Source organism: Phycodurus eques, chromosome 1 (assembly GCF_024500275.1).
Source record: "Phycodurus eques isolate BA_2022a chromosome 1, UOR_Pequ_1.1, whole genome shotgun sequence".
NCBI lineage: Eukaryota > Metazoa > Chordata > Actinopteri > Syngnathiformes > Syngnathidae > Phycodurus > Phycodurus eques.
Window position 1 is genome coordinate 26,423,265 of NC_084525.1, and position 21,633 is coordinate 26,444,897.

General features: G+C 42.0%; 1 protein-coding gene across 1 annotated transcript; it reads right to left on the reverse strand.

Annotated features, from left to right (window-relative positions):
• Positions 1–1,804: 1,804 nt before the first annotated feature.
• Positions 1,805–20,252, reverse strand: snphb (syntaphilin b). The gene is made up of 6 exons (XM_061699074.1): positions 19,938–20,252; positions 17,486–17,638; positions 5,825–5,995; positions 4,736–4,843; positions 3,801–3,950; positions 1,805–3,692 (listed from the first exon to the last, which is right to left on the reverse strand). The coding sequence occupies exons 1-6, from the start codon at positions 19,985–19,987 to the stop codon at positions 1,805–1,807; spliced, it is 2,520 nt and encodes an 839-aa protein (XP_061555058.1). The 5' UTR covers positions 19,988–20,252.
• Between the last annotated feature and the right edge of the window lie 1,381 nt (positions 20,253–21,633).

The following is a 21,633-nucleotide window of genomic DNA, read 5'->3' on the forward strand; positions in this document are numbered from 1 at the left end:
CATGCAGGATTTGGTGCTCCACCCCCCACCCTCGTGATGTACAATTGGTGTAATCTAATACCGGTGTCACGCTCAGTGGTCATGTGACAAAGGCAAATACATACTCAAATAGACTAGCATAACAAAACCAGCACCCAGATAGGGGTCTCATCTGGAAAGTTTGAGAAAAGGCAAAGTGTACCAAGGTATGAGCATTGTGTTTGCGACTGTTTGAAATTTGACAACTCATGATCTGTAATCTTAACATTAGTCGTGATGGACACTACAGCCTCATTTAAACCACACACCGTGTATTATTTAAATTAAGTGTGTGTTTGTGTGCGTGTGTGTGGATTACGAGAGAGGCATCATGCTCAGTGGCATTTTAGGTATGATATGATAAAGAGGCTCTTTAACCTTTATGTCCATGATGCAGATAATGAATTTTATATTATCATTGGGTAAAAACAAAACAATTCACACAAAGTACTGGTATCGGCATTGGTATTGAAAAGCATTTCCCAAAAAGTAAGCGGTATTGTATCGAATCAAAATTGTCTGGTACCACCCATCACTAGTGTTCAGGGTGCATATATTAATATTATGTTTCTATGATCGTGAGAAGCCAGGCTATAATATTCAGTGGGCGTTTTTTGTTTCATTTTATACATGAAATTATTATTTTTAAAAAATCTATTCAAAGTCCCCTGGATGCTTTGTCATTTGGAGAATCGAATAATTAAGTAGTATCGAAAATGGAATCAGAAATGGAAAAATGTTATCAATTCCCATCCCTAGTGGTAAGATACCCAGATGCCAGCCTATAGAAATTCACTTCCTGCAGCGCCATATTGGCCGGTAAGGTTGGACGTTGTATTCCCACCCCCCTTCCGTAACATTTGGGAGCTCTGGATATCGAAAGACTGACATTAGACACACTGCAGTGACTGTTGCTGGGCTGAAAGAAGGATCATAGTTTCGAAATCATTTGTAGACCTCTTAAGTCTTATTGACTAAAATATCGAAAAATGTTCGACAGGAGTGTTCTTTGGCAAGACGAGAATGTCGGGGAGAACACAGAAAATCACTTTCATCATGACACCCCTCACTGGAAACACAAGAAACATCTGCATTTACTGTTCCCAACAGTACCACTGTGAGCTGAAGTGGCCTGAACTAGACTGCGTGGTGGAAATGTGACTTAAATACCATTTGCAAAGCCTCTAAATGGGTATATGGTGTTTTCAGTGTCACACCTCTGACTGACCTTGTTTACAGTACATTGCAACCTTGCAGCATTTGATGTGGAAAAACCCCAATGATTCCTGATAATGAATATGGAGTTCTTATTAACGTTAAGGACAAGTGAGACATAAGTTTGGAATGTGACTCAATGAATGGATTTTAGTTTGTCTACATGTGACAATTTGGTACACATCCTTGAACATATTCTAAAGGGTATTTTGTGTACATATCTAACTAAGTGCACGTTCCAGTCATTGATGAGTCAGCAATGTTGACCAAGCAACACATCTTGAAAGTTTTCCCTGCATTTCAAAACTAAACAATCAGCATTGAACATCCAAGAATTGATTATTCAGTTCAATCAGCACATTCAGTCCGTAGCCTTGGACCAATGGTTGTAACAACCCATCCACACTTAATCTTTTATGCACACAATCCTGTATTTCTTCTTCCTGAAGATCCCTTTCAATGGAGTATACAGGGCAGGATGTTTGTTACTATATCACCAGACTCTTTCGAATTAAAAGCCATATAGTGATGGTCAAACATCCTAACGGAGGGACTTTATGAGAACGTATGTTCACATCTGAGATCCACCAAGGTCCCCCCCGCCCGCTGGGTAATGCCTCAGCCCCCCTCCCCTGCGCAACGAGTGCAGGGCCACTGTGCAGCAGCCCCTCAGCAGTGACCCAAAGTGGTACATGGGCTGTCTGTCTCGAACCGGACCCCGGCACAGCCATGCCACTGTTGGCACCACGGGGATTGCCACTGCTAGCAGATCCACCAAAAAGTGACGACTCCAATAGCTTTTCTGCACTGGCTTAGAAGCAGAAGTGGATTCTGCTTCCTCTCCTGCTGCACCACCATCGGCTTGCTCTTCAGTTTCTGACTCCTCGTCATCATCGCTGTCTTCCACCCCCAAAACAATGACACCGGCTCCCTCCTCGTGGGAAATAGATCGTTTTGGCTGGCAGATGTAAGGTTGCTCTACGTCTTGTGGGGATTCTGGGCTACATGGGCTCCATCCTGGAGCTTGTATCTGAATTTGGACATCAGTTTGTTGGATGTTGTTACTTTTGGTTGTTTCCAGTGGGTTTCCACCTGGTCTGTCCTCTACAATCCATAGACCCTCCTTTGTTTCTGCTACTTCCTTCGATTCTTCCTGATTTCCCACCAGTTTTTCTGCCTCCGTCTCTAGCTGTACTTCTGTTGGTTGGACTAATGCTATTGTGCTCTGATTATCCACGGCATCAGGTTCTTGCTCTGCAACTTCCTTTGTGCAATCCTTGCCTTCATACAAAGGACTCTCCATGGAACAGGCCACAGTGGCAGAACGTGGTATGGAATTAACTCGTGGCATCTTGGAGAATGGAATTGGCTCTGTGGCTATGCTCATGACTGTTGATCTGGTTACAGAAGTGGTCGTGGTGATTGAGTCTATATCTTCTTCTCCTTCATCGGACATCCAAGTTGAAGTTGGGCTGCAGGCTTGGGATCGGAAAGTACGTTGTTCAGCAATCGTATCCAAGTCTGACAGGCAACCTGATGTTGCTGGGATGGGACAGCTCTCGGTCTGAATGCCTGTCTCACGTAGAGGGTGCAGGTACAGGTGATGGTGTGACAAGCAGGGGTGGCTCATGCAGCCACCTCCACCTGGACCGCAACGAAATGTTGACAGACGTTCGCCCGAGCACAGCTTCTCATAGGTGGCAGAGTGTGGCATGGTGTGGGGTACTGAGTGTGACAGTTTGTGAGGGAAAGAATGAGGTAAGGTTTGGGAGTACATATGAGGTAAAGAATTGGGTGTGGTGTGGGAAAACGTTTGTGCGTAGGAGTTGAGCAATGATGCTGTTTCCTCTGAGAGGTAGGCGGCCTCTAGGAGCAAGTCGGCCCGACTCGGGACACTACTGTTCTCCCCGCAGCACACAAAGCCACTGTCCTGCGTGCCGTCAGCTGAAAGACAAGGAAAATCCACGCCACTGCCATTTTTGTTAGCCGCTTGATCACTCAGTTTGGTGTAGGTGGAGCTACGGGTCAGAGAACGGGCTGGTGAAGCATCACAAGAACAAGAACCCCTTCCTCCTATTGCTGGCTGTGGTATTCCCCCTGGACTTTCCCCAGACACTGACGCTGGTGCTGAACCCCCAACACGGGTCCGACGGCCTGCTATGGCTTCCCCCTCCTTGACTAATCCCACCTGAGCTAACTCCATGTTGAGCAAGAGGTTCTCAAGCTTATGGTTTTGAGTGTTGATGTCTTGAAAGTACTTTTGGACTCCTATGTCTCCACTGAATCCTCCAGCATCGCTTAACCTGTCACGGACTGTGTCCACGGCCTGTTTGAGTTGCTGGATTTCCAGTCGAGCCTCCTTCAGGGCTAGCTGAGCCTCCACGCGGTGGCACTCCTCTTCCACCCAGTCCTCCTGCATCCTGTAAAGCTTTTCTCTCAACTCATCTATCTCTGTGTCCCTAAGAGGGTCAAATGGAAAAAAACGTCACCAAAGAAAAAAAGAAGTAGAATGAGTTTAGAGAGTAAAGGTAGAAATAAAGAACCTGGCATAAATTCTAAATGCTAACCTGTCTTGCAGTGTGTTCATGGTTTCTTTTAGCCTGGCCCGCAGGTGCCGGATACACACCTCTTTCTGCTGCAGAGGTGTAAGGTACTGTTCTGGTGGTGGAGGCCGAATACCGTGGTTGTCTGTACATGATATGTACTTCTGGTGACGTCTATGGGACACAAGTGCATAAAAACAAACTGTTGATATATTTTCAAAAAGGTTTGGTTTTATGTTTTTGGGTTCAGATTGGTTTCTGAGTTTGAATATTGTGCTTGCATTGATTCTCTCTGGGAACTTTGGTTCATATGTTTGGAGATTTTTTTCGAAAGGCTCTAAACTGTCTTCAATGGTTACAAAAACATGTACAGTATATTTGGACCTTTGGTGCATATTGTTCTCAGAAATATTTGTAAAACAAAGACTGTGGGCGACATGGTCCAGAGGGTAAGTGTACGGCCTGCAACCGGAGTGTGACCGTTTTTTATTCCCGCCCAAGCGCATGTCATTGTAGTGTCCCTCGGTAAGACACTGAACCCACATTGCTTATGAATGAATGTGGTTGGCTAGTTGGTGGTGGTCGGATGGGCCGTAGGCGCAGAATGGCAGTCACGCTTCCGTCATGCTGCCACAGGGCAGCTGTGTCACTCGGGTGTACCCCGCCTCCTGCCTGATGATAGCTGGGATAAGCGCCAGCGCTCTCGCGACCCTTGTGGGGATAAGTGGCTCAGATAATGGATGGATGAATCTATAGTCCATCAATTTTAATCCCATTAGTCTGGTCTCGGCCACGTGGGCAGCAGCAGGAGTTCCTGTCTCCGGCCACCTCCTCTAGTTGCAATGGGGGTATATTGTTTCTCAGCAAGCTCTAAGACATAGTCCCTCGGTTGGACACCTCACCAATACAGTTCAGAGCATGAGGTTGTATATAGTCTGTAGAGGAAGATATCTTCTTACCCTTTGGTTGGGCTGCAGTCGCTGCCTTTACAAGAGCCGGAATTGCTGCTGCTACTGAGGGAGGCATTGCCGTAAGGATCTCTGATACTGGGGGCTGCAGGTGACCGCCTGGTTCCAAAAAAGAAGAGGAGAAATTTTGTTACCGCATTGTAAAAGCACCCTTTAGACAACCAGGTGATGGTCAACTGTGAGCTGTTGACCCCCAAAAAATAAGTGCCAAGTGACAATTAAGAGTCACTTGAGAGGAGCGAGAGAGGCAAAGAAATGCACAAAAACACATACATAAGCTAAAGTGTTGCCACTAAACTGCATTTGTGCCTTCACAGTTGAACTAAGGACACTTTGGGATGGGTTTGAGTTGTAATAAAAACAACATGTATTGAAATGGGCTAAAAATTAAAAAAAAGACAAGATCAGTCAGTGAAATACATTGGACACTCGGGTTTCAAACACGATTCATTCCAAGAAGCGTCGAGATATTTTCCCATATTGACCAAACAATGACCAGTAATTGGTATTTTAACCATTCTCATCACTTATTGCAGTCCAATTACCACTGAGTTGCCGTTTCGCAATCCCAAAAGCCATAAATTTGTATGGTTTTGTGATTGCTTCTTGAATGTAATTAATTAGTTGCAGGCATTGACCTTTCACCATCCTAAAAGTAGGTATACAACAGTAGTTAATAGTTATACAGTCGTAGTAGTTATGTTAGCACAAAACAAAGTGGAGTATTTTACTTTTTAAGTTCTATAATTGTATGTTTGTTTTCTTTCTTCTTATTTATTGATTTATTTTTCCCTTGGACTTGTAATCCCAATAACCAAGCCATTTTTTCTTGGAACCTTTGGGGGAATTGACTGCAGACGCGTTAAAGTTACCGAGGGTCCACTGTAGTTTAAAAATTCATTATGAAGGACTTGCAAACGAAATTGAAAATCAGATCAGACTGGATATGAGGCTGTGGTAACGCCTTCCACTTGTGCTTCACACAATCCAACAACACAATGAAACATTCACACAGTACGATGTGTCACATCATTCCCATGCTACAGAGTGTGGACCACATAGAAGGGGCTCTGGACAGACCGGGAACGAGGGGTAGAGGGGGAGTTTGTTGGACGACTATGCCGGTCCGGAGACTTGGTGGTGGTGTGTCCTTTTGCAGTGGATGCATAGCCTTTAGTCGGGCGCATTGACACCATGTAACCTGTCTCCATTGGAACGTAGTCTAGCTCTATGAACCTGCAATAGTCAAACCTGACACACCAGGCAGAGATAACAAGGTGTTAGGTGACACAGGAGATTGGACAATGTGATGAACATGCTACTACACAATGATTCATTTGTGCTATGTCCATAAATACACAAGTGTTTTACAAAAAACAGTTTTATTTACCTCACAACAGGTTTACAGTATAAAATCTATAGGAAAAAATAAATCTTGTGAAAACGCATTTACAAGCATGCCAAAGCAGTTCTATAGGTGGCGTTATAGTTTACAAAGTGCTCAGCAACTTTTTTTTTTTTTTTTTTTCAATTGCATCTCGGTCTGTCGAATCTGGTGGTTCCACTTGTACTCAATACAAAAACCCACGCAGGCACGGGGAGAACATGCAAACTCCACACAGGCGGGGCCGGGGATTGAACCCGGGTCCTCAGAACTATGAGTCTGACGCTCTAACCAGTCGGTCACCGTGCCGCCTGGACTGTAACAGCTTAGAGTAAAAATAAATATGATATGCACCTTTATTTATATTTGCACCAAAATGTTGTGGTTTCTTCCATAGCCCATGCACTGTGAAAATGTTTTAATCGAGTTAATGCAATCTTAGTAATTAATTAGCTAGCTAACCAACCATCCAACAAATTACACTTGCACAAAACTAAGCTCTCGCTTTGGTGGAGGTAACAACCATGAATTGTGGGTAACAGTATAATAATCTGATCTGACTGTATAATGGAATACCACACTTGACATCAGTGGTGGACCGAGCACTTGGTACCTGGTCCTTCAGTGGGAACGTAGCTGACATAATCCACCTCTTAATACCACCACTATCACATATAAATGATAGAAGCCATCAATATTATACAAAACATAATATAACAGCACGCCAACTGTGCCTCGTACATCATTTGGATCAGTGTAGAATCAATCATGTGTGTAGAGTGTACAGATGTGTTTTGCTGGTCTTTCTGTACTTGGCTTGCTTTGACCATCTATTTGGAGAATGGAAAGATACGGATGTTATTGTGCCGGTGTGAGCTGAATTTGACATCTGATTGGTGAAAAAAGTCCCATTGCCAATGTAGTTTAAGTTACATCGGTCGGCCATGACTGATTCTGAGGGCCCTGGGCAGCGCACAAAGGCAGAAATTTGTACAACAAATTTCAAGCATCTACTTGTACACATACTCGAAGCAGAGCAGCCAAGAGAGACGCTACCAAATGAAGAGAACAGACTGTTGAGAGTAAGTTAAGACAATTTTATGAGACAAATAATAGAATTTAGGTTGCAAATGAAGGTCAGGGCTTCTGATGGTGTTTAGGCCTGCAGAGAAGGTCTTGCTGCATTGACAAATAAAATAATACAAAGGAGATGTCAGTCATTTCTGTACTCTACAGCGTGTTCACATGTACAGTAAGCAATACACTTAGAAAAAGACGAGTGTTTGTGTGGACATGGCCAGAGGCTAAACCTCGAGATGCACTCAAACGAGTGCACCCACGAGAGGCAATTTCTAAAAGCTTTGTCAGAGCAAAGAGGCCTGATCTAATTGTTGATTGCCAGGACATCTACAGTCTGTCAAGTGATTTTACAGACACTCACAACATTCTGCATCGCACTTCCTTCACAAGGGATGTTCAGCATGTTTTAGAGAGCAATGTTGACAGAATCGCAGGCTTGCAATAATGGCAGCATTTTTACGGTCCCCCCAAAAGTTAGACAAACGTGACTCCATTCTGCTTCGACAGATATGACAGATAAATTACTTTTATTTACGTTGTTCAAAAACAAAATGCAAAAACAAAAAAAAACAGTCGACTTCGTACTTTTCCGGCTTCGTCCTAGCTTTCAGAGTGACACAAGTTTTTTCATCCATCCATTTTTGTTTTCTATAGCGCTTATCCTGTTCAGGGTCATGGGGTAGCTGGAGCCAAACCCAAGTGACCTCAGGTTAAAGGCAAACTACACCCTGGACTAGTCGCGAGTGAATCACAAGGCACATTTACTACAGAGACAGAAAACCTTTCACACTCATACCGTCACTGATTCGGAATTGAATACACCATGGCTGCACAAATCATGTAAGTGAACCGTTATACCATCAGTGACAAAAAAGAACAAAACTACTGTTCGGAATATAATAACTACTAGTCAACAAAAAGCATAGAAAGTCATCTTCAATAAAGTTTTCAAATTCTTGGGTCAAGGAAAGACCATCATGGGAAGTCTGTTTCTTAATGTTGTTTAGCCTTTTATTTTCACTAAAATACGTGCTTCATGCCACTGAGTTTATCTACCCATCCATTTTCTAAATCGCCTTTCCTCATTAGGGTCATGGGTGAGCTGGAGCTTATCTCAGCTGACTTTTGGGAATGACAAAAGGATCCACTCTAGACTGGTCAGCCATCAAATGATGGCCACATATAGGCAAATGACCATTAACACACATTGATAGACAATTCAATCTTTAATCAACCTAAGAACTATCGTTTTTGGGATGTGGGAAGAAGCTGGAGTACTTGGAGAAAACAGAAATTCTAACCTGGATCTCTTGACTGCGAGGCAAACGTGATAACCGCTACGTCACTGTGATGCTATAGTTAAATCCGCATCACACAAAATAAACCACATTGTGAAAAGAAAAGAAGAACAGAAAGAAAGAAGTTGCTGAAGAAAACTGAAAATTGAATGCTGCGTGCTACATGAACTATATTTAAAACAAACATCGCTAACAGCCTTAAAGATGACAATTTCGAATCGCGTGAACATGAAGGTAGCGTCTTACTGCCCTGATTTGCCAATCCTGTGCGTCAAGGTTCATGAGCAAAAATCACATTAACCAGAGAGAATTTTAATTGGCTATTATCTTAAAAATACATATTTTACATTAAGTGAAATACTCATTTTTTAATTCAAGTTGACATCTGACTGCACGCGCCACATGAGACAAAATGACAGAACACAAAAGCAGAAGGCATTTTTGATTCGCTGAATGTGGATAATTTGTGTTTGCTTTGAATTTTTGGATGTTGTATATTTGTAAATTAAATTTCATAAATACAAGGACTTAAATAGACATTATTATATTTTAAAGTAAGCTTCAACCAAGCCTCTTTTTTAAGAGTTCAAAACATTTGTTTAATGCAGAAATAAAAGGTTGTGTTCTCTGAGTCAATAAATGGAGCACACTATAATTTCTTATACATAAAGGTAAAACAAAACAAAACAAACAAACAAAAAGAGCATTGGCAAGGGTCTTGTGGCTCCCCGGTGTTTGTTTATTTATTTATTTTCGGTGGGAGACAATCCAAATGGCTCTCTGAATATTTTAGGTTGTCGACCCCTGTTAGAGAACATGAAACAGAAAAGTACAATTATCAGTGATGGGCAACTTTGTTCCATAAACTGCAGTTATGTTGGGCATAGTGCGTGTCACGATACCAGAATTCTGACTTGGATACTATACCTTCATAAAGTACCTCGATACCGGTACTAAAACAAGACTACAACAAAACACTAAAACATCAGTAAAAGCAGTGGAATGAAAACTGACAAAAAAACCTTTATATTAAATTTTATTGTTTCAAAACAATACAATCAACTTGAAAAATGGTGTAATCATGAAGTTAGCCCATTCCTAACATGTCAGTTTGTTTAAAAAATTTGATCAATGCCTGCATTATCATATATATGACGTTTTTTTAATTTATTATTATAATTTTCTTTAGAATATGTGTGTGGATATATATATATATATATATATATATATATTTTATATTTTTTGTTTTCACTAAATATATAGTGATATACATATATATACTATACTATATATATAGTAATATGGTTTGTTAACAATGGATGGATGGATATATATATATATATATATATATATATATATATATATATATATATATATATCCATCCATCCATTGTCAACACCGCTTATCCTGGTTAGGGGCGCTGGAGCCTATCCCAGCTGACTTCGGGCGAAAGGCGGACTACACCCTGAACTGGTCGCCAGTCAGTCGCAGGGCACATATAGACACGGACAACCATTCGCACTCACATTCACACCGTCACTGAGTGGGAACTGACCCCACGGTGCCCGCACCAAAGTCAGGCGAGTGCACAACTACACCATCAGTGACACACACACACACACACACACACACTCTCTCTCTCTCTCTCTCTCTCTCTCTCTCTCTCTCTCTCTCTCTCTCTCTCTCTCTCTCTCTCTCTCTCTCTCTCTCTCTCTCTCTCTCTCTCTCTCTCTCTCTCTCTCTCTCTCTCTCTCTATCTATAATATATATATATATATCTCCATAAAAGGTGGTGTTTGGTGAACAACATTCAGGACCCGTCCACCCATCCGACAGGGGAGGGAGGCTACAATTTTGTCTACTGGGGTGAATCACAACGTAAAGGCGGAATAAGTATGACCACACCGGGTCGGGGCCTCTCACTGTAGGCAACTCCAGAGTGGTAGAGAATCCACCCTTGAGAGGGGAAGGATTCTCTGGAAATGTGGTTCAATAGTTTTTAATGTCAAAGGGGGCCTTTGAGTCCTACTTTGTCTGAACCCTCACCTAAAACCTGTTTGCCAATGGTGACCCTTCCAGGGGCATAAAGCCCCAGATAATTTCTTCTTTATTGTAATATGTGGTACCACTAAAGGCATTTCATCTGAAGACTACAAAAGCTTAATTGCATTATTAAAAATAATTTTGGTTATTACTAAGAAAACCATGGAAAATGGCTATCTTAGTTCTATATTAATCTCATAAGCTATTTTCGTTATCATTATATTTGTCTAAAAAAGGTAACTTTAGTTGCACCTGACATTAATGAACAAGAAACTGAAGAAACAAGGGGTCTAATATTTTTTCCATGACTATATTAATTATTTCTATATTTACATGTACTTTACTCATTCTTAATACTGTTTATTTTAAGCTTCCAAGCTTTATTCAAGCTTTTAGTGTGCAGTATTCTTGTATTTGACGGCATTTGATTTTTCCCATTATAAACAATACACTGCGCACCCACTCAGTGCTGTGCTGTCATTCATTGCGTACGTAGTCATGAGACTTACAAAAAGTGGACCTTTTTGCTTCACTCGGATAATAAGTGATTTTCTTTTTGCATTCGTTGGATTTTTATTCTTCTCAGACTCCTCAATTTCCGGAGTGTAGCCTGTATCCGGGTTAGCTATCGATGCTGTAGAGTTTCCCTAACCGGGTTTGCTATCGATGCTGTAGAGTTTCCCTAACAGCACAGAATCCACTGCATAACACGGACTTTGCTCACATAGCCTCGTGAGCTGTGGACTCTGAAGTTACAGCTGAGGTGGCTAACACGTACTTACGTGTCCGCAGGAACTAGTCAGCAGTTTGAAGCCGTTTCACCGTCCCAGTTTCCACACAGTCGCGTGCACAGAACTTGTCTGAAGATGGGCAGTCCTTGGTTGACTGTCGGCTTTTTGAGTACTGGCCTTTAAGGACACTATGAATTCAACACTGTCGCATAATTATTATTATTATTTTTTTCTACTGGTACTCATAAAAACTGGTACTGTGCTATTTTTGACGTCAAAATACCTTAGTACAGTACTGGTATCGGTACTTGGTAAAACTCTAGTTGGGCACTGACTTGCCAATTTTTTTTTGTATTTTATATATTTGAGCCAGTAAAACAGGGTTGCTCTACTTTACCAAATAACACATCTTTTACACACGCACACATACGAACTAATATATATATATATATATATATATATATATATATATATATATAAAGGACAAAAGGCCGCTTTTGTTTTAATTTCTCACCCTAAACAACACGATTTCCTCATGTTTTTGAGATTTTAAGTGAATGCTGGAGCTGGCTATTAGTGTGGAATGAATGGGTGGCAACATGCATTTAAACATCAACACCATATTGAGAGAAAAAAAAGTATTATGAACTAGTTCATTTTTGGAATGGTGAACTGAACTTTGAACTAGTTTGCGTAGAAAAAGAACTTTACCAACACTGACGTTACTTCCATACACAAGTTGAAAAACGTGGCGAATGTGGCCAGAGAGGAATAATGAGTAAAGTGGGTTATGTACCCAAACAGAAGAGGGTTTTGAAGAATACTCGAGTACTAAAATGTTCCATAGCTGCACCCCTACGTTCAACTACCCCATTATATTGTTGTATTTTTATTGTTTAATAAAACCCCTGTTTCGGGGTCCTGTGTGATTAACCTGCAAAAAAATTGTTCCTCAACACTAGAAAGTTGCTCCTCAAATCAATAAATGATTGGCAAAACTGCTCCTCAAAGAAAAAAAAAAATAATCCATGGATATCACTGAAGCATGTCTAAAGAGCTAGCAAACTAATAGATAATTATCATTAGTGTACAGTAAATTATCTTTCCCCCCCTCTTGTAATACATAAAATTTTTATGTATTAATTTTTCATGACCAAGTAACTAGCCCCTCATTCCTTTATGTCTGACTACACATAATTGATATTTGTGGAAATTCCAACGTATCCATATTAAATAATTTACCATGGATGCTCTTTGCAAACGTTGCGATCAGGAACACGTAGCTAGCCTTCTTAGCTCAGCTGGTTCAACTTGCTAGTGCTGTGGATGGTAACTGGGCCTCATGTTCTTAGCATAATGTTATGAAACCACATTTACCTTTTATAAGAGCAAAACATATAGAAAAGTAACGGAAAATGGTGAAGTGTGTCATTGGATTCAATGGAACATCGGCAGGAAAGTGTCAGATATCTGTTGAAGACTGTATTGAGCTGTGATTGGCCAAGTCGGCGCTTCAGGGTTGGGACTTTGCGAAGTGCAGGGGTGATTCTATGTTCAGAGGTTTAGGGGTGCTTAAATTCATTTACGGGCTGTTTCAAATCAGCACCCCTAAAACTGGGCTAGAAGCACCAATGGGGGATCTGGGGGTGATGCAGGAACAATACATTTTACCGCTCAAACAACGCGCACAAACTCACACGCACACGTGCACACAAGCAAACGTTAAAGGGAAGATGAGACGGATCGGCTGAAATATACGTCTGTCATGAACAAAAAATAGGCTTTATTTTGATATATAAATTACCATAGTCATCAAACAGAATTACATTGAAGTAGTCAAATGTTTATCGCTTTTTGCTTTCAAATCTGCCACCCTAAATGATGACTTTGCCCCTTCCGGTTTGACACGTGACATCAGCAGATGACAGGAAGTTGCAATGTTTACGAGCTAATGCGGTAGCAGTTCAGCAAAGCTTGTAGTTGTATTCCAGACAAGTTAAGATGCCAAAACTGCAGGATGTTCCAACAGGACTGGAGAGAGGGTTAGCCTGTTTCAATTCACAAAGGGCCCCCAACTTAAGCGGGAATGGACAAGACAAGTCCAGAGAATGTGGGACAAGTGAGAGCCCACAGCCTACTAGGTGCTGTGTAGTGCACATTTCACTCAGGACTGCTTCGAAACAGTACCTGGACTCCAAGAATCCCTTGGATTTAGCGTACAGCACAAGAAGAAGCTAAAAAAAGATACCAGTACCAACAGTTTTCAAGCGACAGAGGGAATGTAAAGCTAGAACCAGCGCACATATGGGAGCTTCCAAGCGTACCAGAATGGCTGCAGCAAAACTTGAAAGGCATTGGGTGAGTCAAATTAGAAACCTGGTCATATGGAGTCTCACCAAACATACAGTATAACAAGAATATGAAGCATTGAACTGAATTGACACAGTGGACCCACGTTTACCTATTGACCTAGAACATCGATTAAATTATGTATTGATATTATAGGCCGCATTCTTATAATGTACTCAATGCAAACTGCTTAGATTCTACACTAGGAAACAGATGCAAGCTAGCTGTGCACGTGTGTGTTTTCATAGAAAACAAAGACTCCCGACTACAAGTGGCAATGATTCACAGTTTGTACACGAGCACCTAAAAATAAGATCAAAATCATGATCACCTCTGCTCAAATCATTGAATTATATGCATTTCAACAACAACCGGAGAGTCAGTAATTTCACGTAGCCATCAAAACATACTCGCCCACGCACCATTTAGTGTTTTATAACCGGCCGATATCTTCCCACTCGTTTGTGCAGTTTCGGGTTACATCTCTCAAACACCAGCTGAACCAACCGGCCCTTTTATTTGATTTGAGTATTGCACATCTATGCTCTGAAAACGCATTTCTCAGAGTGGAGAATAATTTCTTGTATATGCTGTGGAGGCACCAAATTTTTGGTGTTCCCTTAAAACATGGCATGGCCACCACATACATGTATCTGAAGCTTGCAGACAACACCACAGTTATCGGCCTCATCAAAGACGGTGACGACTCTGCGTATTGACAGGAAGTGGAGCGGCTGGAGCTGTGGTGCAGCCAACACAACCTGGAGCTGAACACGCTCAAGACTGTAGAGATGATCGAGGAATTCAGGAAACATCCTTCGCCACAGCTGCCCCTCACGATGTCCAACTGCCCTGTGTCAACCTTCGAGACCTTCAAGTTCCTGGGAATTACACTCTCTCAGGACCTAAAGTGGGACACCAACATCAACTCCATCCTCAAAAAGGTGACTAGCAGAGACCAACAGAGGATGTACTTCCTGCGGCTTCTGAGGAAGGATGGCCTGCCACAGGAGCTGTTGAGGCAGTTCTACACAGCTGAATCATAGAATCAGGGCTGTGTTCATCCATCACAGTCTGGATAAAAAGGACAAACTCCGACTGCAACGGACAATCAAAACTGCTGAAAAAAATTGTTGGTACACCCCTACATACCCTTGAGGACTTGCATGCTGATAAGAGCATGCAAAATCCTCTTGGAACCTCCACATCCTGGTCACCAACTCTTCCAGTTGCTTCCCTCAGGTAGGCGCTATCAAACAATGCAAACTAAAAGTAGTAGATATTCCAATAGCTTCTTCCCTCTTGCCATTAACTTCTTAAACAGTTAACTTACAATTCCATTGTAACATGCTGCCAATTTTGTCATGAGATTGTTGTCACATCTCTGTCGGGCCAATTATACTTTACTCTTGCACTCACTGTAGTCGTCTCGCCACGCTGCACTATTTGCATATCTGTTGTTGACCAATACTTGCCACTCATGTGCTTGAGAAGTCTCTGCGCCATTTGCACAATGGTCACTGGATCAGACTATTGCTCTATTAGTTATTTCAAACTGCTCTAAATTGCTAGAGGACTCTGCATCATTTGCACAATTGTCCAAAAAATAAAAATAAAAAATGTACTGGCATTACTACATTACTAGTCATTGCTCAGTGACTCTCCGTACTATGTTTTTATGTCTCAAAAGTATTTTCTGTCAAATGGCTGTTGTCGTGCTAGAGCACCTCCAACTACCGGAGACAAATTCCTTGTGTGTCTTTGACATACTTGGCAAATAAAGATGATTCTGATTCTGATTCAACAGGAAGTGACATGACTACATCCAAATGATTAACACCGTTTTTCATGCCCCCCATGACGTCAACACTGAGTGCTGAGCTGCCCGGCCAGGCAAGGTAAATTTCATTGTTTAATGCAATTTCATTCTCACATTTGTGAAAGAAAATCATAATACCTTTTGGGAAGTCTGTGACTAAACCATCAAATCTGATAAAGGTTATTCACAGGATGTGCCACAAAAGAGGGGTGAATTGTAATCATAAAATAAATCTGAATATAAGAACTGTGAGGCAGTCGTGCTAAGCCCTATTCCACCATGAGAGACAAAATGTCTGGGGGGAAAAAAAGAAGAAAAAATACCGCTGGTTAATAGCAATCCGAAAGCTACCATGCATGTTACAAGTAATTCAGTGTCTCACCAAATGTGAGCAGAGTTGACCGAGCAACTCTTGCGAACCAGTGATCACCGGCAGTGACGTTTTTAAATGAAAAGAAACTGGTCTGATAGAGAGCAATTGGTTCCTGAGGCTGAAGTATAACAAAAGTCTTCCTCTGCGCCACACATAAGAGAAAGGACCGGGAGAGTTGGTAGGAACACATTCTCTAATCCAGATTTACATGCGCCAAGAAAATAACTCCAAAGACAGCACTGTAAGAATTATGAGACGTTAGTGACTCCATTTATTTGATACACTGCATTCATGGTAAAATTTAGCAACAAAATGTTATTACTTCCCTTTGCCCCTTATTGCCATCCAATAAAAAGCATGTTTAGTTTTGAATGAAAAGGAAAAACAAAAAACAACCCTCAAATGATTCATATCCTGGCCAAATTTTAGGTTCAAGTGATTTTTGTATTTGTTGCATGGGTATCTTCTAGCTGGAAATGACAAGCAAGCAGCAAAAGACTAAGATGCTGGGTTAGAGTCACAGAGAGATTAATGACAACTACTTAATATCATAAAAAAAAATCGATTAATCTTTTGCACCACTCTAAAGAATCTTGATTACTTCTCGCATAATCTCGAGCATTTTAATTAACGTAAAACATTGACTATGCATGTACCGAGAACGAGTATGAATATTTTTGGGCATTTTTGTCAACATGGAAAAATCAAGAAACAAAACCATTGTTTGTTCTTTGTACTGCTTATGCTCCTGATTTGTCGTGAGTCTTTCCCAGCTGACTTGAGAGATGGGGGACCCCCTGGACTGGTTGCCAGTCAATTGCAGGGCACATATAGACAAACAAGTGGGTGAGAAGGCCAGTATTTGCTGCAAGCGACGTTTGGGCTGCAGTGCCTTCAGAGGGTTGAATCTAAGGGAAAATAGACCAGAAAACCAAAGCCAAGTGTCAACTCATACTGTGGGTATTACTAGTTTTGAACCTAATTGTATAGGATTTGGACAGTGATGATCTGGGGCAAGGGGAGGAAAACAAAATCTTGCTGAATTGTATTTTGAATACAGAGCAGTGAAAGAAAGTAAACTTGTCTCAGTAATTTCCTTTATGTGTTACTCGTGTGTCCTTTCTCCTCTGTGTGGTGGAGCATAATCTTAATTGCCTTCAGAGTTCTGCCTTGAAACATGTTATGAAAAACCGCCACTGTGCACCAGTGATCACAGTTTTGTCTCCACGGCACAATGTAGCCTTTTTTCAGACTGTGCATGAAGCCGCTCAACACAAACATTAGCATTAGCAAAATGCTTGATCTACCTCTTGCAGATCAACAATGTGGCTCAAGGTTTCCCTCATTTTAGTTGTTGGAGCAGATCACTTGGGAGGATGAGTCTTATGGCAGCTTCCATTGGAAGATTTGTCCCAATTTGTTGCTATTTCATTTGAGTTTTTACATATTGGATGCTAATCTTAGAAAAGAATACACATCCAATCAGTACAGTCTGAGGGGGGAAACCCTGATCCCAGATCAGCGTGGTAGCACAATCAGCGTGATAGCGCATGTGTTGTGTGTTGTTTTGCTTGCTGTGGTTGTTTTAGTGGTTACAACGCATGCCAGAGCTGCAGCAGCTATGGGGCATGCTCTCTGAGAGGGTAACTGAGGGGTTTCTCACGCAGGGGGCGCCGGCACTGGAATGACTACTGGCGCCGTGGCAGCTGGTGCGGCCGCCCCCGACCCGGACTCCGGCCTGGGGACCGGGACGGGCGAGGAGGCCAGTATTTGCTGCAAGCGACGTTTGGGCTGCAGTGCCTTCAGAGGGTTGAATCTGAGGGAAAAGAGACGAGAAAGAGGAGAGCACCAAAGCCACGTGTTGAGCCATCTGGAGATGCTTGTTGCCATGGCAACACAACCACGACTCCCGCATTGCTGCAACGAGTGCGCCACACACCGCCACATGCCTGCTAGACAAATATGTAACAATGTACACAGTCATTTAAGAACTGCATGAACAACGACCAGCTCGAGCAAAGGTGAGCAAATTTGTATTTATTTTATTCTACAAAATAAATCTAATTTATAGTGTACCTTTAGGAAAAACATCATTTCAAACAAACTTGGTGTTTATTGGTCAGCTTGTAGGAGGAGTTTGACCACCAGACAGATTTCAAACTTTTCATCACATTATCAAAGCCACAACTCCTCTGCTGACATGATGTGTGTGACTGGACAGAAACAAATCAAGTAGGACAAACTGCTGAGTCAATCTAAAGGAGGCTGCGAGAGGCCTGAGTCAGTGTTGCGGCTGAACCGCAAACGAAACACATCTAATTAAGCATTGTTTATTCATGGAATATTAACGAATAGTTGAATGAGGCATTAAAATAATGTTTAGGTTGCCAGAAATGTACAAAAGTATTCGACTTTGGCACAGTATATTCACACCAGGTCATACATTTTACATTTGGAATAAAGAATGTGCCTCTTGCCCGACCACTTTTTGTCTTTCATGTGAAAAAGGCAATTAAATGGAGATTTTTGTTGTTGTGACACAAGCATTATTTTCACCTCTGTGTTACTTTGTGCTGCTGCCACTTGTTCATTTCCTACATTAGGTCTTGTCATTTTTTTCTCTCTCATCGTTGTACTGTATTCTGCACTGTATTCTCCCCCCTATGAACGTGCACTGCTTAGTTGGGCAGATGCAGTGCCATGAAAAAGAATTGGCCCTCTGCTCAAATTCTTTTTTTGCGTAGTTTCCCCACTTTAATGCTTAAGGTCATCGAGCAAATGTAAATATCAGACAAATATAACCCAAGTAAACATAAAATGCTGCTTTTAAAAGGTGATTTTATTTATTCATGTGTCAAAAATAATTGCCCATTTTACGGTTCATTTTCACTGACCAGACCCAAGCCTGATTACCTCCGGACCTGTTCGATCAAGAAATGATTTAGACAACGTGAGGTCAGCCAAAAGATCTAAAAAAAAGCTGCACCAAAATGTCACGATCTAAAGAAATTCAAAACCAGACGAGAAGTAATCGACCATCAGTCTGGAAAGGGTTACAAAGCCATTTCTCAAGCTTTAGGATTCCAACAAACCATGGTGAGAGCCATTATACTCAAATATTCATCTATCCATCCATTTTCCGCCGCTTATCCGAGGTCGGGCTTCGGGGGCAGTAGCTTTAGGCCTAGACTTCCCTTTCTCCAGCCACTTAATCCAGGCAGTATTCTTGCTTCAAGCTGTTTATTTGTAACAAATGGGCACTGCGATTATCATTAGTCTAACATCGGCCTGCCATAAACAGGCTACCTAGATTAGCAACATTATTGCTGTCATTTCAACCCATCCAACAGCTGGTAGCACAAATACAGCAGTAACATATACAAATTGAACATCCAACAAGTCAGGCAAGACTTGCGCACCATTGGGGGCAGCACGGCAAGTGGAATGTGTGTAGTTTACAAATCCGTGCGCAGTGAAAAAAGTTGTTTTCATTTAGTGGGTGAGGCTTACTGTATTCTGTATACCAGTGTGCTCAGTGGACTGAATTTTAATCTGTTTTCTGAAATCTATAATAATGCAAAAACAAAACAAAACAAGAAATGCACGGTCATAAACGATCACATTGTATAATCCCACCAGGCATCCTCCAAATTATTTGCTTTTTCTTTACTTCAGCACCTGCACAATTAAACACTTCAAACAGCTGCCTTTTCAAAGATAATCATGCTTCACTTTCACTTTCTATTGTTGCAAAAGATGCAATGCAGTTGTTTCTAATATTTTACCCTCTTGTGCTGTTAAAGGAGGTAACCAAATTGGAAACATCTCTCAGTGTGATGTAGTATCGTTCTAAACCACAGAGTAGAGCTTTTTTTTATGGTAACTGCCCTCCAGTTCAAATGAAACACTTCAGTGACATCAAATTTATGTAACAAATATCATAATTGCATCAAAATGTCCCGAGTTCTGCACTGCACACCATACTATCTGGGTCATGGACCGACAAATAGGTTTCCCCAGGTATGATACAACTCGTGAAATGTCCGACTCGTGGTATAAAAGGTGTAAATGTGTAGAAGCTCGTTGAGAACTGAATTAGTCTGTTGACGACTTACCGGCGAGAGCCAGACGCAGACCTCCGAGTGGCTGGAGCCGGGGCAGACATGAGGCCGGGTGGTCTTACCGTCGAGGTTCTGCTGTTCTCACCGTGCTCTTATTCACCTGGGTGATGGGAGCCTGGTAGAAAAGAAGAAGTCAAAGAAGTGTACCAAGACTGAGCATTTGTATGCGTTGGGAAAACTGGTGACCGAGAGGTGTGTCAAATGTCTGAATTTTGGACCCACTGGCATAGAAAACACACACACAAATGCACGCACACACACAAACTAGCCGACCGTAATTAGCTCCGGGGGCCTCAGCAGGGCGAGTCAAGTCAGCACCTCCGCCCCAAGCAATGTGCAACATTCAGACCTGTACCACGAGTATCCAGTCCACCACAGCACGGATGAGGTGTTTGTCATAATGCAAAAAAAGCAAGATGAGAGGTGTCCTGGCTGGTCCAGTAGTATTCGTATGATATGATTAATACATCATTGCCATGGTCCATTGCTCTGTGACAAATAAATTGAGCTACCTAATATCTTTCATTCTAAGACCCAGTGTTGAGAAGAGTCCGAGTAATTTAAATACATTTAAATACAGTGGTAACTTGAACGTCCCAAATGTTACACAAAAGTTCCATGCAAAATTCCCAAATTCCATTTTAATTTTTTTTTATACTCCCAGTCAATCCTGCACCGCTTTTCTTCCTCGGTATAAATTTTGCGGTACATGTCTGCCATAGTCACTGTAATAAATACATTGAATTGCTGGAATGCTCGTGAAATAAAACATACGTACATTCATTAACATAAGCGATATTATTCCCGGCGGCACGGTGGACGACTGGTTAGAGCGTCTGCCTCACAGTTCTGAGGACTGGGGTTCAATCCTCGCGCCCGTCTGTGTGGAGTTTGCATGTTCTCCCCGTGCCTGCGTGGGTTTTCTCCGGGCACTCCGGTTTCCTCCCACATCCCAAAAACATGCATTAATTGGAGACTCTAAATTGCCCGTAGGTGTGAATGTGAGTGCGAATGGTTGTTTGTTTCTATGTGCCCTGCGATTGGCTGGCAACCAGTTCAGGGTGTACCCCGCCTCCTGCCCGATGACAGCTGGGATAGGCTCCAGCACGCCCGCGACCCTAGTGAGGAGAAGCGGCTCAGAAAATGGATGGATGGATGGATATTATTCCCATAGTTTAGCAATGTTTAGCTCAATGTGGAGGGGAAATGTTCAAATAACAATTTGATTAAAAATAAAATAAAATATAACTTCTGACCTCGGATAAGTGGAAGAAGATGGATGAATGGATGATGGTTTTATTCCCATCGTGGTTTCTACTGCCGTCAGCTCCCAGCTCCCCCCATCATGGTTTCCATTCCTATCGATTCACGGTGACTTTGTTTTCATAGTTCCCGTTCCCAGCTGCTCCCGATGACCTTCGCACCCGCTCCTGCCCAATCCTGTGTTTGATGGTGAAATTCACTCCCATCCTGCGGGACCCATGCGACCCAGTGGGAATCCGGAAAAATGTCAGCCTCTAGTTTCTAGCTGTTTAGAGAGCACGCATTATACAACAGACATAATAGGCTGCTATACTAAACTGCAGCCCAGTTGAGCCAGCATTAACTAAATGAGTGAACAGGTGAAAAATAGGACAGTAATAAATAAAACAATGAAACTGATAGAGATAGCCCAGACAATCCCAGACAC

Excerpts from the sequence above, each read along its gene's own strand:
- snphb (XM_061699074.1), bottom strand. The coding sequence starts at position 19,987 with ATGTCTGCCCCGGCTCCAGCCACTCGGAGGTCTGCGTCTGGCTCTCGC. Across the intron at positions 4,844-5,824 it reads CCCTCTACCCCTCGTTCCCG|GCGGTCACCTGCAGCCCCCA; the intron begins GTCTGTCCAGAG and ends TTTTGGAACCAG. Across the intron at positions 3,951-4,735 it reads GACTGCAGCCCAACCAAAGG|ACGTCACCAGAAGTACATAT; the intron begins GTAAGAAGATAT and ends TGTGTCCCATAG.